The 14,507-nt window shown below is 42.6% G+C and overlaps 1 protein-coding gene and 4 non-coding genes across 5 annotated transcripts; all 5 read left to right on the top strand.

Moving 5' to 3' along the window:
• Positions 1-11: 11 nt before the first annotated feature.
• On the top strand, positions 12-6,657 carry rps7 (ribosomal protein S7). Its single transcript, XM_041865638.1, has 7 exons — positions 12-100; positions 908-993; positions 1,110-1,181; positions 1,659-1,802; positions 5,007-5,071; positions 6,024-6,174; positions 6,545-6,657. The coding sequence occupies exons 2-7, from the start codon at positions 919-921 to the stop codon at positions 6,620-6,622; spliced, it is 585 nt and encodes a 194-aa protein (XP_041721572.1). The 5' UTR covers positions 12-100; positions 908-918; the 3' UTR covers positions 6,623-6,657.
• LOC121553014 lies at positions 1,353-1,575 on the top strand. Its single transcript, XR_005997389.1, has one exon. It is a non-coding gene; the product is annotated as a small nucleolar RNA SNORA73 family (small nucleolar RNA).
• LOC121553012 lies at positions 4,703-4,925 on the top strand. The gene has a single exon (XR_005997387.2). It is a non-coding gene; the product is annotated as a small nucleolar RNA SNORA73 family (small nucleolar RNA).
• Positions 5,238-5,460, top strand: LOC121553011. Its single transcript, XR_005997386.1, has one exon. It is a non-coding gene; the product is annotated as a small nucleolar RNA SNORA73 family (small nucleolar RNA).
• LOC121553013 lies at positions 6,217-6,441 on the top strand. Its single transcript, XR_005997388.1, has one exon. It is a non-coding gene; the product is annotated as a small nucleolar RNA SNORA73 family (small nucleolar RNA).
• Positions 6,658-14,507: the final 7,850 nt, after the last annotated feature.

Raw genomic sequence — 14,507 nt, 5'->3', positions numbered from 1 at the left:
AAATCATAGCTACTTCCGTGTTCCCATGACTCCTTCGCACGAAGTGTTTTAGCTACCTCTCGCGAGATTCCGGCCTCTTCCCTGGCCGTCGTTGACTGAGGTTGGTCATGATAATGCTCCCACTAATCGGAATTTCTTGTGAAAATGTTGTACATGTGTATCAAATTACCTGGGTTTTGTGTCAGATTGTATTTAAGACGTTTGATGCGTTAGATTGTTATATTTCAGATTTTGGATGGCGGCTGTGTAATGAGTTATTGAGTGTTTCAGGATAGACCTAACGTGAAAGACATGGAAGGAAGGACTGGTAGTATAACAGGCGCGGTTTGAGGCCCATGTGTTCCTGGAAGAATTGCTTGTAGTCAATCGAAGAGTCCGTTTTTTAACCACGTAGTATTTTACCTTTTGTCTAGTGGCCTGTCCGATGTTTAGCCTGACATGGTGTATGTTTGAGTACTGTGTTCCCTGAAGGTTGCGGCTAACTAAAGTGAACCATTTTTGAAAGACACTGCTGCTAGCCGGCTAACGCTGGCTAGCCAACTAGTTAACTTGGGGACATGCGACCTTTAGTATACACACACACAAAAAATTATGCACACATGATTGTAAGTCCCTTTGGATATTATTATTATTTTAGTAGCTAGATGGATGCAATGCAATAACTTGCTCGGTTGTATGTTGAATATGTTCATGGAACGAACCAGTGTCGACTTTTCGTTTGATCAACCTTAACTAGTTAGCCAAACAACTATACTATAGCTAACTTAGTAACTGCATGTATGTATGGTGAGATCGCGTTCAGCATGGACTGCTTTGCTAATGTTGGCTAGTTTCACCTGAAACATTCAATTATGTCCGAAGGTGTACAACATGCTTAAATGGTTTTCTTGTCTTTCTATCATTCCAGAGACATAGGCCATGTTCAGTACCAGCGCCAAAATCGTGAAGCCCAATGGCGAAAAGCCAGACGAGTTCGAGTCTGGCATTTCTCAGGTGACCAATGGCTAGTATGTTAGCTATTGCATGTATGGCTATTTACACAACTTCTATAACTTTCTTAGTCACTTGGCTAATACTGTTTGCAGTATTCAACATGTCTGCTTTTCTAGGCTCTTCTCGAGCTGGAGATGAACTCCGACATGAAGGCTCAGCTGAGGGAGCTGAACATCACTGCTGCAAAGGTAAGGACTGTGCACTGCACTACATGGAGCATGTGTTGTACTTGCGTTATTTCTAACTGCTTGCTCAGACCTTTTTTTGGATAACTGAAGATTAATGTTTGTTTAAATGTGGGAGGAGTTTGATGCTTAGTAAGAAGAGCTGTTTTTGGTTATTATTGGGTGAGTTAAACCCCAACGTGGACATCCTGTGAGGTTGCTCTCACATGGCTCTGTCCTTGTGGCATATGGGAGCGTAGCATTTCAGTGCTGTGACGTACAGTCCCGTTCCATGACGTTGGAGAGCAAGCTTTGTCCCCGGCCATCGGGTTGGTGAGGACGGCGTTCTGTATATTCCTACATCTTCCCAGAGCCCTTTGGGCCATGACTGGGGGGCTAAACCATGCAGTGCATAGTTTTTTAGCTGTCTGGATGAAAAAGTATCTCCTACAATGTCTGTATTTAACTCCGTTAGTTCTAACATATTTTCCTCTCTCTCAGGAAATCGAAGTTGGTGGTAGCAGGAAAGCCATCATCATCTTTGTCCCCGTGCCCCAGCTGAAATCTTTCCAGAAAATTCAGGTGCGACTCGTGAGGGAGCTGGAAAAGAAGTTCAGCGGCAAACATGTCGTCTTCGTTGCACAGGTAGGAATGCGGCTCTCTCGCTGTCCTGTTTTCTTAGTTGCAGAGCTGTTGCTGTGACCCCACTGTTAGCTTGGTTCCTTTTGAGAAGACCGTTTACTGCCATCTGATGCTCATAGGTGTGTGTATATAGATAGATAGAGATATATGAAATAACTGAATCCACTCATTTGAAGGGGTGTCCACATACTTTTGTGTGTAATTTAATATACATGCATAAAGTACCAGGCAAAAGTTTGGACACCTACTCATTCAAGGGTTTTTCTTTATTTTTACTATTTTCTACATTGTAGAATAATACGGAAGACAGCAAAACTATGAAATAACACGCATGGAATCATGTGGTAACCAAAAAAATAGTTAAACAAATCAAAATATATTTTAGATTCTTCAAGGTAGCCACCCTTTGCCTTGATGACAGCTTTGTGCGCTCTTGTCATTCTCTCAACCAGCTTCATGAGGAATGCTTTTCCAACAGTCTTGAAGGAGTTCCCACATGCTGAACACTTGTTGGCTGTTTTTCCTTCACTCTGCTGTCCAACTCATCCCAAACCATCTCAATTGGGTTGAGGTCGAGGGATTGTGGAGGCCAGGTCATCTGATGCAGCACTCCATCACTCTCCTTCTTGGTCAAATAGCCCTTACACAGCCTGGAGGTGTGTTTTGGGTCATTGCAAACCAGATGGGATGGCGTATCGCTGTGGTAGCCATGCTGGTTAAGTGTGCCTTGAATTCTAAATAAATCACTGACGTGTCACCAGCAAAGCACCATCACACCTCCTCCATGCTTCAGTGGGAACCACATGTGGAGATCATCTGTTCACCTACTCTGCGTCTCACAAAGACGGAGCGGTTGGAACCAAACATCTCAAATTTAGACTCATCAGACCAAAGGACAGATTTCCACCGGTCAAATGTCCATTGCTCGTGTTTCTTGGCCCAAGCAAATCTCATCTTATTATTGGTGTCCTTTAGTAGAGGTTTCTTTGTTGCAATTCAACCACGAAGGCCTGGTTCACGCAGTCTCCTCTGAACAGTTGATGTTGTCTGTTACTTGAACTCTTTGAAGCATTTATTTGGGCTGCAATCTGAGGTGCAGTTAACTCTAATTAACTTATCCTCTGCAGCAGAGGTAAGTCTGGGTCTTCCTTTCCTGTGGCAGTCCTCATGAGTCAGTTTCATCATAGCACTTGATGGGTTTTTGCGACTGCACTTGAAGAATCTTTCAAAGCTCTTGATTTTCTGTATTGACTGACCTTCATGTCTTAAAGTAATGATGGACTGTTGTTTCTCTTTGCTTATTTGAGCTGTTCTTGCCATAATATGGACTTGGTCTTTTACCAAATAGGGCTATCTTCTGTATACCCCCCTACCTTGTCACAACACAACTGATTGGCTCGAACGCATTAAGAAAAAAATAAATTCCACAAATTAACTTTGAAGAAGACGCCTTTTAATTGAAATGCATTCCAAGTGACTTCCTCATGAAGCTGGTTGAGAGAATGGCAAGAGTGTGCAGAGCTGTCATCAAGGCAAAGGGTAGCACTTTGAAGAATCTCAAATATATATATTTTTTATTTGTTCAAGGTTTTGCTACATGATTCCATATGTTATTTCATAGTTTTGATGTCCACTATTATTCTACAATGTAGAAAATAGTAAAAATACAGAAAAAGCCTTGAATGAGTAGGTGTGTCCAAACTTGACTGGTACTGTATGTGAGGTGTGTATGTATATATATCACACAAGTATGTGGACACCCCTTCAAATCAGTGGATTTGTATATTTAAGCCACACCCATTGCTTACAGGTGTATAAAATCGAGCACACCGCCATGCAAGCTCCATAGACAAACATTGGCAGTAGAATTGCCTAACTGAAGAGCTCAGTGACTTTCAATGTGGTACTGTCATAGGATGCCACCTTTACAAGTCAGTTTGTCAAATTTCTGCCCTGGTCAACACTAAGTGCTGTTATTGTGAAGTGGAAACGTCTAGGAGCACACAAGCTCACAGAACGGGACCGCCGAGTGCTGTAGCGCTAAGAGTAGTCTGTCCTCGGTTGCAGCACTCCAAACTGCCTCTGGAAGCAACGTCAGCACAATAACTGTTCATCGGGAGCTTCATGAAATGGGTTTCCATGGCCGAGCAGCCGCACACAAGTCTAAGATCACCATGCGCAATGCCAAGTATCGGCTGGAGTGGCGTAAAGCTCCCCACCATTGGGCACTGGAAACGCGTTCTCTGGATTGATTAATCACTTTTCACTATCTGGCAGTCCGACGAATCTGGGTTTGGCAGATGACAGGAACGCTACCTGCCCCAATTGTGTGAAATGTAAAGTTTGGAAGAGGAATAATGGTCTTTTTCTGTTTTTCGTGGTTCTGGCTCCTTAGTTCCAGTGACGGGAAATGTTAACGCTACAGCATAAAATGACATTCTAGACGATTCTGTGCTTCCAACTTTGTGGGAAGTTTGGGCAAGGGCCTTTCCTGTCTCAGCGTGGCAATGCCCCCGTACACAAAGCGAGGTCCATACAGAAATGTTTTTTCAAGATCGGTGTGGAAGAACTTGACTGGCCTGCACAGAGCTCTGACCTCAACCCCAATGAACACCTTTGGGATGAATTGGAATGCTGACTGCGAGCCAGGCCTAATCGCCCAACATCAGTGCCCGATCTCAATAATGCTCTTGTGGCTTAATTGAAGCAAGTCCCCGCAGCAATGTTCTAACATCTAGCGGAAAGCCTTCCCAGAAGAGTGGAGGCGGTTATAGTAGCAAAGGGGGGACCGACTCTATATTAATGCCCATAAATTTGGAATGAGATGTTCGACTAGCAGGTGTCCACATACTTTTGGTCATATGGTGTACATGCTGTTTCTATGCTGTGATTCTAGCATAATATCAACGTGGACATCCTGTGAGGTTGCTCTCACATGGCTCTGTCCTTGTGGCGTATGGGAGCGTAGCATTTCAGTGCTGTGAAGTACAGTCCCATTCCATGACGTTGGAGAGCAAGCTTTGTCCCCGGCCTTCGGGCTGGTGAGGACGGCGTTCTGTATATTCCTACATCTTCCCAGAGCCTTTTGGGCCATGACTGGGGGGCTAAACCATGCAGTGTACATTTAGTTATCAAGTATGCTTGTTGGGCTTTTAAAGTCTGGCTTATGTAAATTGGTAATCCTTAATATTTTCATTCAACTTGCAGAGGAGAATCCTGCCCAAACCAACCAGGAAAAGCCGTATCAAGAATAAGCAGAAGCGTCCCAGGAGGTAAGTTATATTATCATACCTGCATGTGCACGACAACATACTACATTTATATGGAAGAGACAATTTAAATGTGGCTTTAATGTTGGAGTGAATGGGTGCTAGTTTTAGAACTTGAAATAGTTTCTGCCATATCTTGTGCTGCCATGATTGCACACCATTTTTGGACCCAACGTGGACATCCGGTGAGGTTGCTCTCGCATGGCTCTGTCCTTGTGGCATATGGGAGCGTAGCACTTGAGTGCTGTGACGTACAGTCCCGTTCCACAACGTTGGAGAGCTAGCTTTGTCCCCGGCCCTCGAGCTGGTGAGGACAGCGTTCTGTATATTCCTACATCCTCCCAGAGCCCTTTGGGCCATGACTGGGGGGCTAAACCATGCAGTGTACAATTTTACAAATACAATGTTGTATATGCTTTCTACCATTCCAGTATACCTGCACATTGTAAATATGGTATTGGCACCGACCCTGACACTTACCCAATATATAGCTTGCTTACTTTCTCGTTCTTATTTCTTGTGTGTTTATGTTCTACTTTACTTTTTATTTGTACTACTGATATTAATTACTGCATTGTTGGGAAAGAGCTTGTAAGAAAGGCATTTCACTACTTAAGCATGTGACAACTTGAAACTTTGAATGGTATTTTGCATAGATCAGTATGTCTACAAGATGAACTGGAGACTAACCATATAATGCTAAATCAACGTTCCCTCCTATTACCTTGCGTTATCTCAAGCAGACTCTGCTTGTCTTCAGTGATGTGATTTCAAGACCCCTGCGTAGCGTTTAGATTGAATTGCCCTTTCCAATACATGCATTCAGACATGTATAAAGAATCTTCCTTTAATTTAGAATGAGACTGGTGGTAGGAACATTTGTTTTAGCAAGGCTTGCAATTTTTTGTTAGCCAAAAAAACTATTTCTAATGCAAGTTGTGATTTATTTCTCCAGCCGTACGCTGACAGCTGTGCATGATGCCATCCTTGAAGACCTGGTCTTCCCCAGTGAGATTGTCGGCAAGAGAATCCGCGTGAAACTGGACAGCAGTCGGCTCATCAAGGTCCACCTTGACAAGGCGCAGCAGAACAACGTTGAACACAAAGTGAGTGTCCTGTAGCAGTCTGCTAGTTCCCCCGACTTAACCCCAACGTGGATATCCTGTGAGGTTGCTCTCACATGGCTCTGTCCTTGTGGCATATGGGAGCGTAGCACTTCAGACTGCTATGACGTACAGTCCTGTTCCACAACGTTGGAGAGCAAGCTTTGTCCCCGGCCCTTGGGCTGGTGAGGACAGCGTTCTGTATATTCCTACATCTTCCCAGAGCCCTTTGGGCTATGACTGGGGGGCTAAACCATGCAGTATACAACTTTTGAAGTCTCAGGTTTTAAAGTTTTTTTTTAAACCAAATCTTCATAACCTGTAAATGTTAGTCTATGCAGTGGTTAACCAGTAGTTGTGTTTCTATTTTCAGGTTGAGACCTTCTCTGGTGTCTACAAGAAGCTCACAGGCAAAGATGTTGTTTTTGAATTCCCCGAATTCCAACTGTAAAGTGCAGATGACAAAATAAATTTGTTTACTGTTAATGTCATTGCTCTGTTCTCTGGGGATGGGGTGGTTAGTCATGATAATCCATACATTATGTTCTAGACTAATGTCCTTTCAGACAGAAGGAACTTGATAACCAAAACAGTAGGGCCAGTACCTCATAACTGTATACTTGGAGCAGCTTTGATAATTGACATCTTACAACTTGGGGTGCTAAGGGGTTTTGTTCAGACTTGCTTTTGTACCTCCATGCAATGGTAGTATTGAAGATTTTTTTTTGCACATTCACTAATGCTGAATGAAATTGACCAGTAATCTATTTGTCAATGTATTCTGGTAGTGGGCTGTAGCAAGCCATCTGCTTCAGTTGGTGAGCTCGGTCTCTGTCGAGGGAGGCGCTGGTTTTGACCTATTGTGTATTTATTTCTATTGAACACATTTCCGTTTGTTGGCAATATCAATTCTTGCACATTTATTCAAACTACTTATGTTTGCTAGCAAGTGCTGCGAGTACTAAACTGTAAACCAATCAACTTGTGTACTATCACTTTATCGGTAATTTAGGTAGTAAGTAGACAGCTGGTGACATCTTGAGAGGGCTCTCTGTTCAACTAACTGCTATCAAGTAAGGTATTACTTATTTGTAATCTTAACTATTTAGTTAAATGTGATGCCATCACTCCAAGCTGTAAAATGACATCATCGAACATGGCAACCTTTTAATGTAGCTAGCTACTGTAGTTGCAATAAGATATGTTGCTAGCTAGCAGGAACAGATGGCTTTATCATTAGCTAGCAGGAACAGATGGCTTTATCATTAGCTAGCAGGAACAGTTGGCTTTATCATTAGCTAGCGTGTCATTCTGGGACAAGGAGTGTTTTAGCTTTAAGTTTATTCCAAGTAATTTAAGACTACAAAAATATATAGGACATGTAGTGTAAATCGAATAGTCATAAAGGCGGGACCCATATGTCATTCATACTGACAATGCCACATTATCCCTGTCAATAGTTGGAGTAGCATGTTTGCAGCGCACCCTGCACCAGTTTGTCAGGATGTACATTTTCTAGCTCACAAACTACATTCCTTTGCTGTGATTTTTATTTATTCTCACTTTTGTCTTGCATGATCTATTCAGCTCTCCTGTGTCCTGCTCCCAGAGATCTACCAAGTGCTATTCACAAAGCATGGGCTGATTCACTCACCTGTGAGGAGAACATCCTACTTCAGTTTGATCTAACCCTGACGGCACTAGACATTGAGACCACATTCATTTTCAAGTTTTTTTTTTTGTCTTGGTCTAGTGCATTTTAGAGTTGGAACACCCACTACAGATAAATGTGCATTGAGCTAGCCCTGCCGTCACTATATAAACATTGAGACCACATGTGCCTGTCTTTTCTTTTTGTGGGTTTTGTCTTAGTCTTGTCAGGGTTGCGGGTAGCCTAGCAGTTAAGAGCATTGGGCCAGTAACCGAAAGGTGGCTGGTTCGAATCCCCAAGACAACTAGATCAAGGCACCTAACCCTAGTTCCTCCTGTAAGTCGCTTGTGATGTCTGTTAATTAAATGACAAATGTAAATGTCTACATCGGCTAACTACATTGGTGACCAGGGTGAGATCCTTTTGATACGCCTATGGGGCCTGGGCGCACACATGCTCCTAGAGAGAAGCATGTATTGATGATATTTCTAGTCTCCAGAGTACCAGGCGTTTGGCATAGACGGCAAAGCTCTAATTTCTGGACTGTAAGATTGTGCCCTCCACGGCCCTCAGAACAGCCTCAAGTTGTCGGGCCATGGACTCTACAAGGTGTCAAGCGTTCCCCTTCATCTACACTGATTGATGTAGTGACATAAGCGATCATATCTTTAACCTGGTCAGTCTGTCATGCAAAGAGCAGGTGTTCCTAATGTTTTATACATTCAGTAGGTTGCACGATATTTAGATACGTCAAATACTGCCTGAGACACCTTTGCTGTTTGCCTCCATACTCAAATGGTGAAACACTTATTTGTGATGGTGTTCTTTGTTCGTATGTATATGCATGAAACACATTTTTGAAAACGTCTCACTCAGTCATAGTTGGTAGAATAATGAATGGATTTGCAAGATTCTGGCACTGTCAACTTTTAGGTTTGTAGGAAAGTTAATCATTTAAACCACCTAAATATACTCACATTCACTGCTTTTTATGTAATCCTACAGGCTCTATAATTCTCCAGACCATATATTCTAATGCATCCAACATTATGCATGGCCACCATGGTATTGGGCAGCTTCTGTTTGAGAACTCGTCTGGTTTAGAACTTAAACTCTGGTTATCTTATTGCAGAGCACATTATATGTTATTTTTTAGAGAAGATTGTATTGAAAGGTATGCTATAAGTGCAGGCTATGCTATATGTATTGGCTAATATGCATATGCAGCTGTAGTTTTTAAACCTAAATTCTAGCATACATGACAAATGCATCTTTGTCTACATGCTTTTGTGTTTCTATGCTAAGTATATGATTTGAATGTTTCTTTAAACCTGCAGCTAGTTACTTGAAAAGAGACATAATCATGGCGAAAAATGATTAAACAATTGAATTCACGTACAGAGATGGCTAATGAACCACATTTACAGTAGCTGACTAGGCTAGTCTGTTAACATTGGCTAGCTTTTAATATATTGTCTAAATGGTCAATGGAGTTACAGTATGCATGCTGCATAATATATATATACTGAACAAAAATATAAACACAACATGTAAAGTGTTGGCCCCGTGTTTCATGAGCTGAAATAAAAGATCCCTGAATTTTTCCATACATACAAAAAGTGTATTTCTCTAAAATGTTTTGCACAAATTGGTTTACATCTCTGCTAGTGAACATTTCTCCTTTGCCAAGATAATCCATCCACTTGACAGGTGTGGCATATCAAGAAGCTGATTAACAGCATGATTAAATAGGTGCACCTTGTGCTGGGGACAATAAAAGGCCACTAAAATGTGCAGTTTATTCACAATGCCATAGACGTGTCAGGTTTTGCGGGAGCATGCAATTGGCATGTTGACTGCAGAAATATCCATCAGAGCTGTTGCCAGAGAATAGAATGTTCATTTCTCTACCATAAGCTGCCTCAAACGTCGTTTTAGAGAATTTGGCAGTACGTCCAACCGGCCTCACAACTGCAGACCACGTGTAACCACGCCAGCCCAGGACCTCCACATCTGGCTTCTTCACCTGCACGATCGTCTGAGACCAGCCACCAGTGTTGCCAACTCCTCAGTAAGGAAAGTAGCTATTGGCTGTCCTAAAAGTTGCTAGAAGTCGCTAAAGACGTCATCACCTAATTTGCATAATTGGCCATGTGCATGAAATTGTGATGGACGCTGTAGGAGAGACAAAAAGTGAGTAAAAAACACCCTAAATATGTTTAGAACTACAAATGAACTTTCTTCTGTTGATTCTTGTTTTTTTTACATTTTAGTCATTTAGCAGACACTATTATCCAGAGCGACTTACAGTTAGAGAGTGCATACATTTTCATACTGGCCCCCCGTGGGAATCAAACCCACAACCCTGGCGTTGCAAACACCATGCTCTACCAACTGAGCTACATGGGACGTTTTTAATGTCACAATTCCAACCCTCCTTTATCTGGGCTTGGGACCGGCAAAAGTGACCCAAAAGAGACTGGCGGAGTTACTTCGTATTTTTATTTTATTATTTTGTTTGTTTTTTAATTTGAGTTTTCTTTAGTTTGGTTTAGTTTTTAACCTTATGGTCCACTTAGGAGCCTACAACAAGTCACAGTAAAACATGAAATGTTTTAACCATAACCTTTTAACAATTTTTTTGTATTAACAATCTAAATGGACCAAAAAGAGACAATAGAAAAAACTGTCAATGGCAATGTGAGAAAATGATGGTAACTAGTCTGGCCCTAATTCAGGGTTTAAAAAAATGACCCCCCTCCACACACACACAGGCTGTGCTGGCTCACAGAAAGAGTGGGTCATCGTCATTTTGTTCAAGGCTCTCTATGGCATGTTCAACAACTGAGGGAGCTGACTTAAATGAGTAAGCAGCTGATGTGCCAAAAAGCTGCAAAACATTATCAGGCAGCTGGTGCTCATAACAAGCCTCACCAGACAGCTTCAGTCCATATCCCATAGTTAAGGGTCTGCAAGGACATCCGATTTCTAAGTTTGCTTTTTACCACACTCATCTGGCTGAATACTCTCTCGACTTCAGCATTCGAGTGTGGCAAGGACAACACAGACACAGCAGCCATGGCAAGTTCTTGAAACGGCTTGATATCAGCTGCATCCCTGAACTTCCAAATCTCACTCCAGAAGCCCAGTGTGTTTTTTGTCTCATTCCATTTACTAAGATGGATGGCACGCCACTGCTGGACAATCTTGTCTATCTCTGCAGGGGAGTAGCCAAGGAGCTTGGCTATTTTTTCTATTTCTCCAGGGCTCTTATTGTGCTTTAGAGTTTCCTCCACATTGAAAACTGACATGTACTGCAATGCTTCGATGTTGTCCGGCAGTCTCACCCTCAACTCATTAGTGAGGGAGATGGTGAAGGCTACACACCGCTTTCGGACATTGTTTTCATCCTCAGGCGCAAGGTGGAGCTCAGCTGTCTTTGACTCAAAAAGGTAACCAAGGTATGGTTTGGGACTGATGTATCCATCTATTGGCCCTTTGAGTACATCAGGTAGCTTAGTGGTTAAGAGCATTGTGCCAGTAACCGAAAGGTCGCTGGTTCTAATCCCTGAGCTGACTAGGTGAAAAATCTGTCGATGTGCCCTTGAGCAAGGCACTTAACCCTAATTGCTCCTGTAAGTCGCTCTGGATAAGAGTGTTTGCTAAATGACTAAAATCTAATCAACATTTGCCAGTGGATTCAGCACCCTGCTGCTCACAGAATTGATCAGGCTAACCAAGCTGTCAAGTAGCTTAAGAGGAACTACTTGCTCTACCTCAAAAGCCTTGATGGCCAACTGTACCTCACCCAGCACTGACTTAAAAAAAGTCAGATACAATATGTTTTGAGGATCACTGTACATGGAGTATAAAACCTCAGCCATGTAGCAGTGTTCACTGGACTTGGTGACTGCTAAATGCAGCCTAAGCTCCTCCCACTGGTCCAAAATGTGTGAAACAGCGGGTTCAATGGAGAGCCAACGTGTGGCACACACCTTGGTTATCTGTAAAGGTTTCTCTCCACAGTTGATGGTCTCATATATGGCCTTGTAGGCCTCCCTGCGCTTTGGAGACACTGAAAACCAGTTATAAGTCTCTCGTACCAAGTACTCCACACTACGGGGGATGGTGTCATTGGAAGCATGACTTACAGCAAGCTGCAGAGAGTGGCACACACAGCGAATAAGAACCAGATCTTTGAGGCCATACTCCTCCTTCAGCACTTTATGGACCCCATTGTTAATCCCCGTCATAACAGAGGCATTGTCAGTCCATATCCCCAGGAGTTTCACACTTCTCGAGGAATGCCACAACAGCACCGGCTATAGATTTGGCATCTCCTCCCTCCAACTCAACATGCCCCAGAAATGTTGATACAATTGTCTGCTTGGTGTCACTAAAGTACCTTATCACAACCCCCAGGTACTTAGAAACACTTACATCCGTGCTCATCGAGGAGGAGGCTGAAACGCTAGTCACCCACATCTGCGACCAACTTTTTCAGAAAGTATGGTGCTAGAACACCATTAATAATTTCTGTGCACTTTGTCCTGTGCATTTTGAAGTGGGTAGCAGCAGTGGAGTCTGAGAAAGCAGCTCTACATGCTTCTCCAATGTGATCACATGCCAGCATGGAACAGTGTTCAGCGATAGCTAATGCCATGGTGGCCTCAGCCTTTTAAGCAGAGTCAATTTTTTAAACCATAAATGGCAGCTTGTTTTGGGTGGCACTGTTATAAGGCTTTGCCTTTTGAGTATGTTTTTGAGTTGTCATGTGTTTTTTTACATCACTAAGTTTGACGTAGAAATCAGCCTTACAATAGGGTTTGATTCCCACTCCTTCCTGTATTTTTTGAGTGTACAATTTAGACCGAGACATGATGAACTAGCCAGCTAGATGTTTAGATTATGTCACAGAGAGGCACACACAGTGGACGAGGTGAGTAAGTGACTGAGGCTGTGTGAGTCAAATGCAGTGATTTATTTTTGTGCAGTGATTTATTTTAGACAAAGAACATTTTACATTTACATCCTGCCCTGAATGTAAGCCAGGGCGGGATCAGCCAGCGGCGGCTTCATTTGCAGTCTGGACGCAGAGGGGTGAACATCTCCTGCTCTGACTGCAGCTGGGAGGGACTGCTGCGCGAGGACTGGGCCGCCTGTGAGTGCTTTGGGACGGGGTAACAAAGCACCCGCTGCTCGTTGAGAAGAGTAAGAACGATACGTGCTTTCACGTCAGAGTCTCCAATAACACCAGAAAAAGTCGCTAGATTTGTTGCTAGTCGCTTTTTTGAAAATGTGTCGCTAGAGGGGTCTGAAAACTCGCTAAATGTTGCGAGAAAGTCGCTAAATTGGCAACACTGCGCTCAAGTGTAGGCCAGCCTTTTCCTGACAACTTAAGGCACTCTCATTGGTTGATGTAAGAAAGCTTCTTCTTCTTCAAAGTTTATTGGCAGACTACACTCATGAGGTGTATTGCCGCCACCTACTGTACGAGGTAGTAAAAAATACCCCAAAAACAAAATATGTTTTGGATGAACAAATTCATACTAAATACCAAAAACAAAAAACAAATTCACGCTACTACCCTGAATTTCAAACTAAAAAACGGTACTCCTTCAGTCGGATTTAAATATTCAGATCCCTACATACACAGGCTCAGGAACCTTGGAGGGGGAACCTCCAAGAGTAAGAATGATACGTGCTTTCATGTCAGAGTCACCAAAAGTCTCCAATAACACCAGAAAAAGTCGATAGATTTGTCGCTAGTCGATTTTTTGAAAATGTGTCGCTAGAGGGGTATGAATACTCGCTAGATATAGCGACAAAGTTGCTAAGTTGGCAACACTGCCAGCCACCCGGACAGCTGATGAAACAAGTACTTCTGTGTGTAATAAAGTCCTATTTCTGTGTGTAATAAACTTCATTCTGATTGGCTAGGCCTGGCTCCCAAGTAGGTGGGCCTTTGGCTGCGCTCCTGCCCAGTCATGTGAAATCCATAGATTAGGGTCTAATGAATTTATTTCAATTGACTGATTTCATTATATGAACTGTAACTCAGTAAAATCGTTGACATTTTTGTTCAGTATATTTAAACTGCTCTCCAAAACAGATATTTATCTTATTTCAGTCTGGGAACTAGCTAGCTATAGCTGTTTCTTTTCATCAGACAGCAGCTCGTGTTTTCACAAGAGGGCCGAGTGTTGAAATATACTTTTTATGAGAAAATGTGCAAGAATTGAAGATGCCAAGAAATGTTATAGTCATCAGAATAATATTTTACTGGCATATACAGAAAAATAGCTCCTCCCTCGACATGGATTGACCAACTAAACCCGTTTTAAGGTTTCGGCCCACTACCTGTATGTAGAAATCCACCATTCGGTACACTATACTAGGAAATGTGTCCAATTTAGGCTGTCGCGCACAACAGTCAACATTGACTTTTGCATGCTAAACCTAACCCTTGAGGAATGATTAAAATAGAACCATGGAGTAACACAGCCATATGTGTTGGGGTATGATGTGGTAAGACGGTTATACTGGAAGCATAATGGTTGAAATATGATTGCATTCGTTTTGGAACCTCTCTGGCCGACGGCAAAGTCAGCTCAAAACAAAAGGGACACTAGGTTAAGCACGTGGAGTAATGAATAGGATTCTGTTTTTACATGCAAAAGTGATT

This window comes from Coregonus clupeaformis, chromosome 36, assembly GCF_020615455.1.
Source record: "Coregonus clupeaformis isolate EN_2021a chromosome 36, ASM2061545v1, whole genome shotgun sequence".
NCBI classification, from domain to species: Eukaryota; Metazoa; Chordata; class Actinopteri; order Salmoniformes; family Salmonidae; genus Coregonus; species Coregonus clupeaformis.
This window is presented reverse-complemented; position numbering and strand designations above follow the sequence as displayed.

Coding starts and splice junctions, on each gene's coding strand:
- rps7 (XM_041865638.1), top strand. CDS start 919: ATGTTCAGTACCAGCGCCAAAATCGTGAAGCCCAATGGCGAAAAGCCA. Junction 1,182..1,658: donor TGAACATCACTGCTGCAAAG/GTAAGGACTGTG, acceptor CCTCTCTCTCAG/GAAATCGAAGTTGGTGGTAG. Junction 1,803..5,006: donor ATGTCGTCTTCGTTGCACAG/GTAGGAATGCGG, acceptor TTCAACTTGCAG/AGGAGAATCCTGCCCAAACC.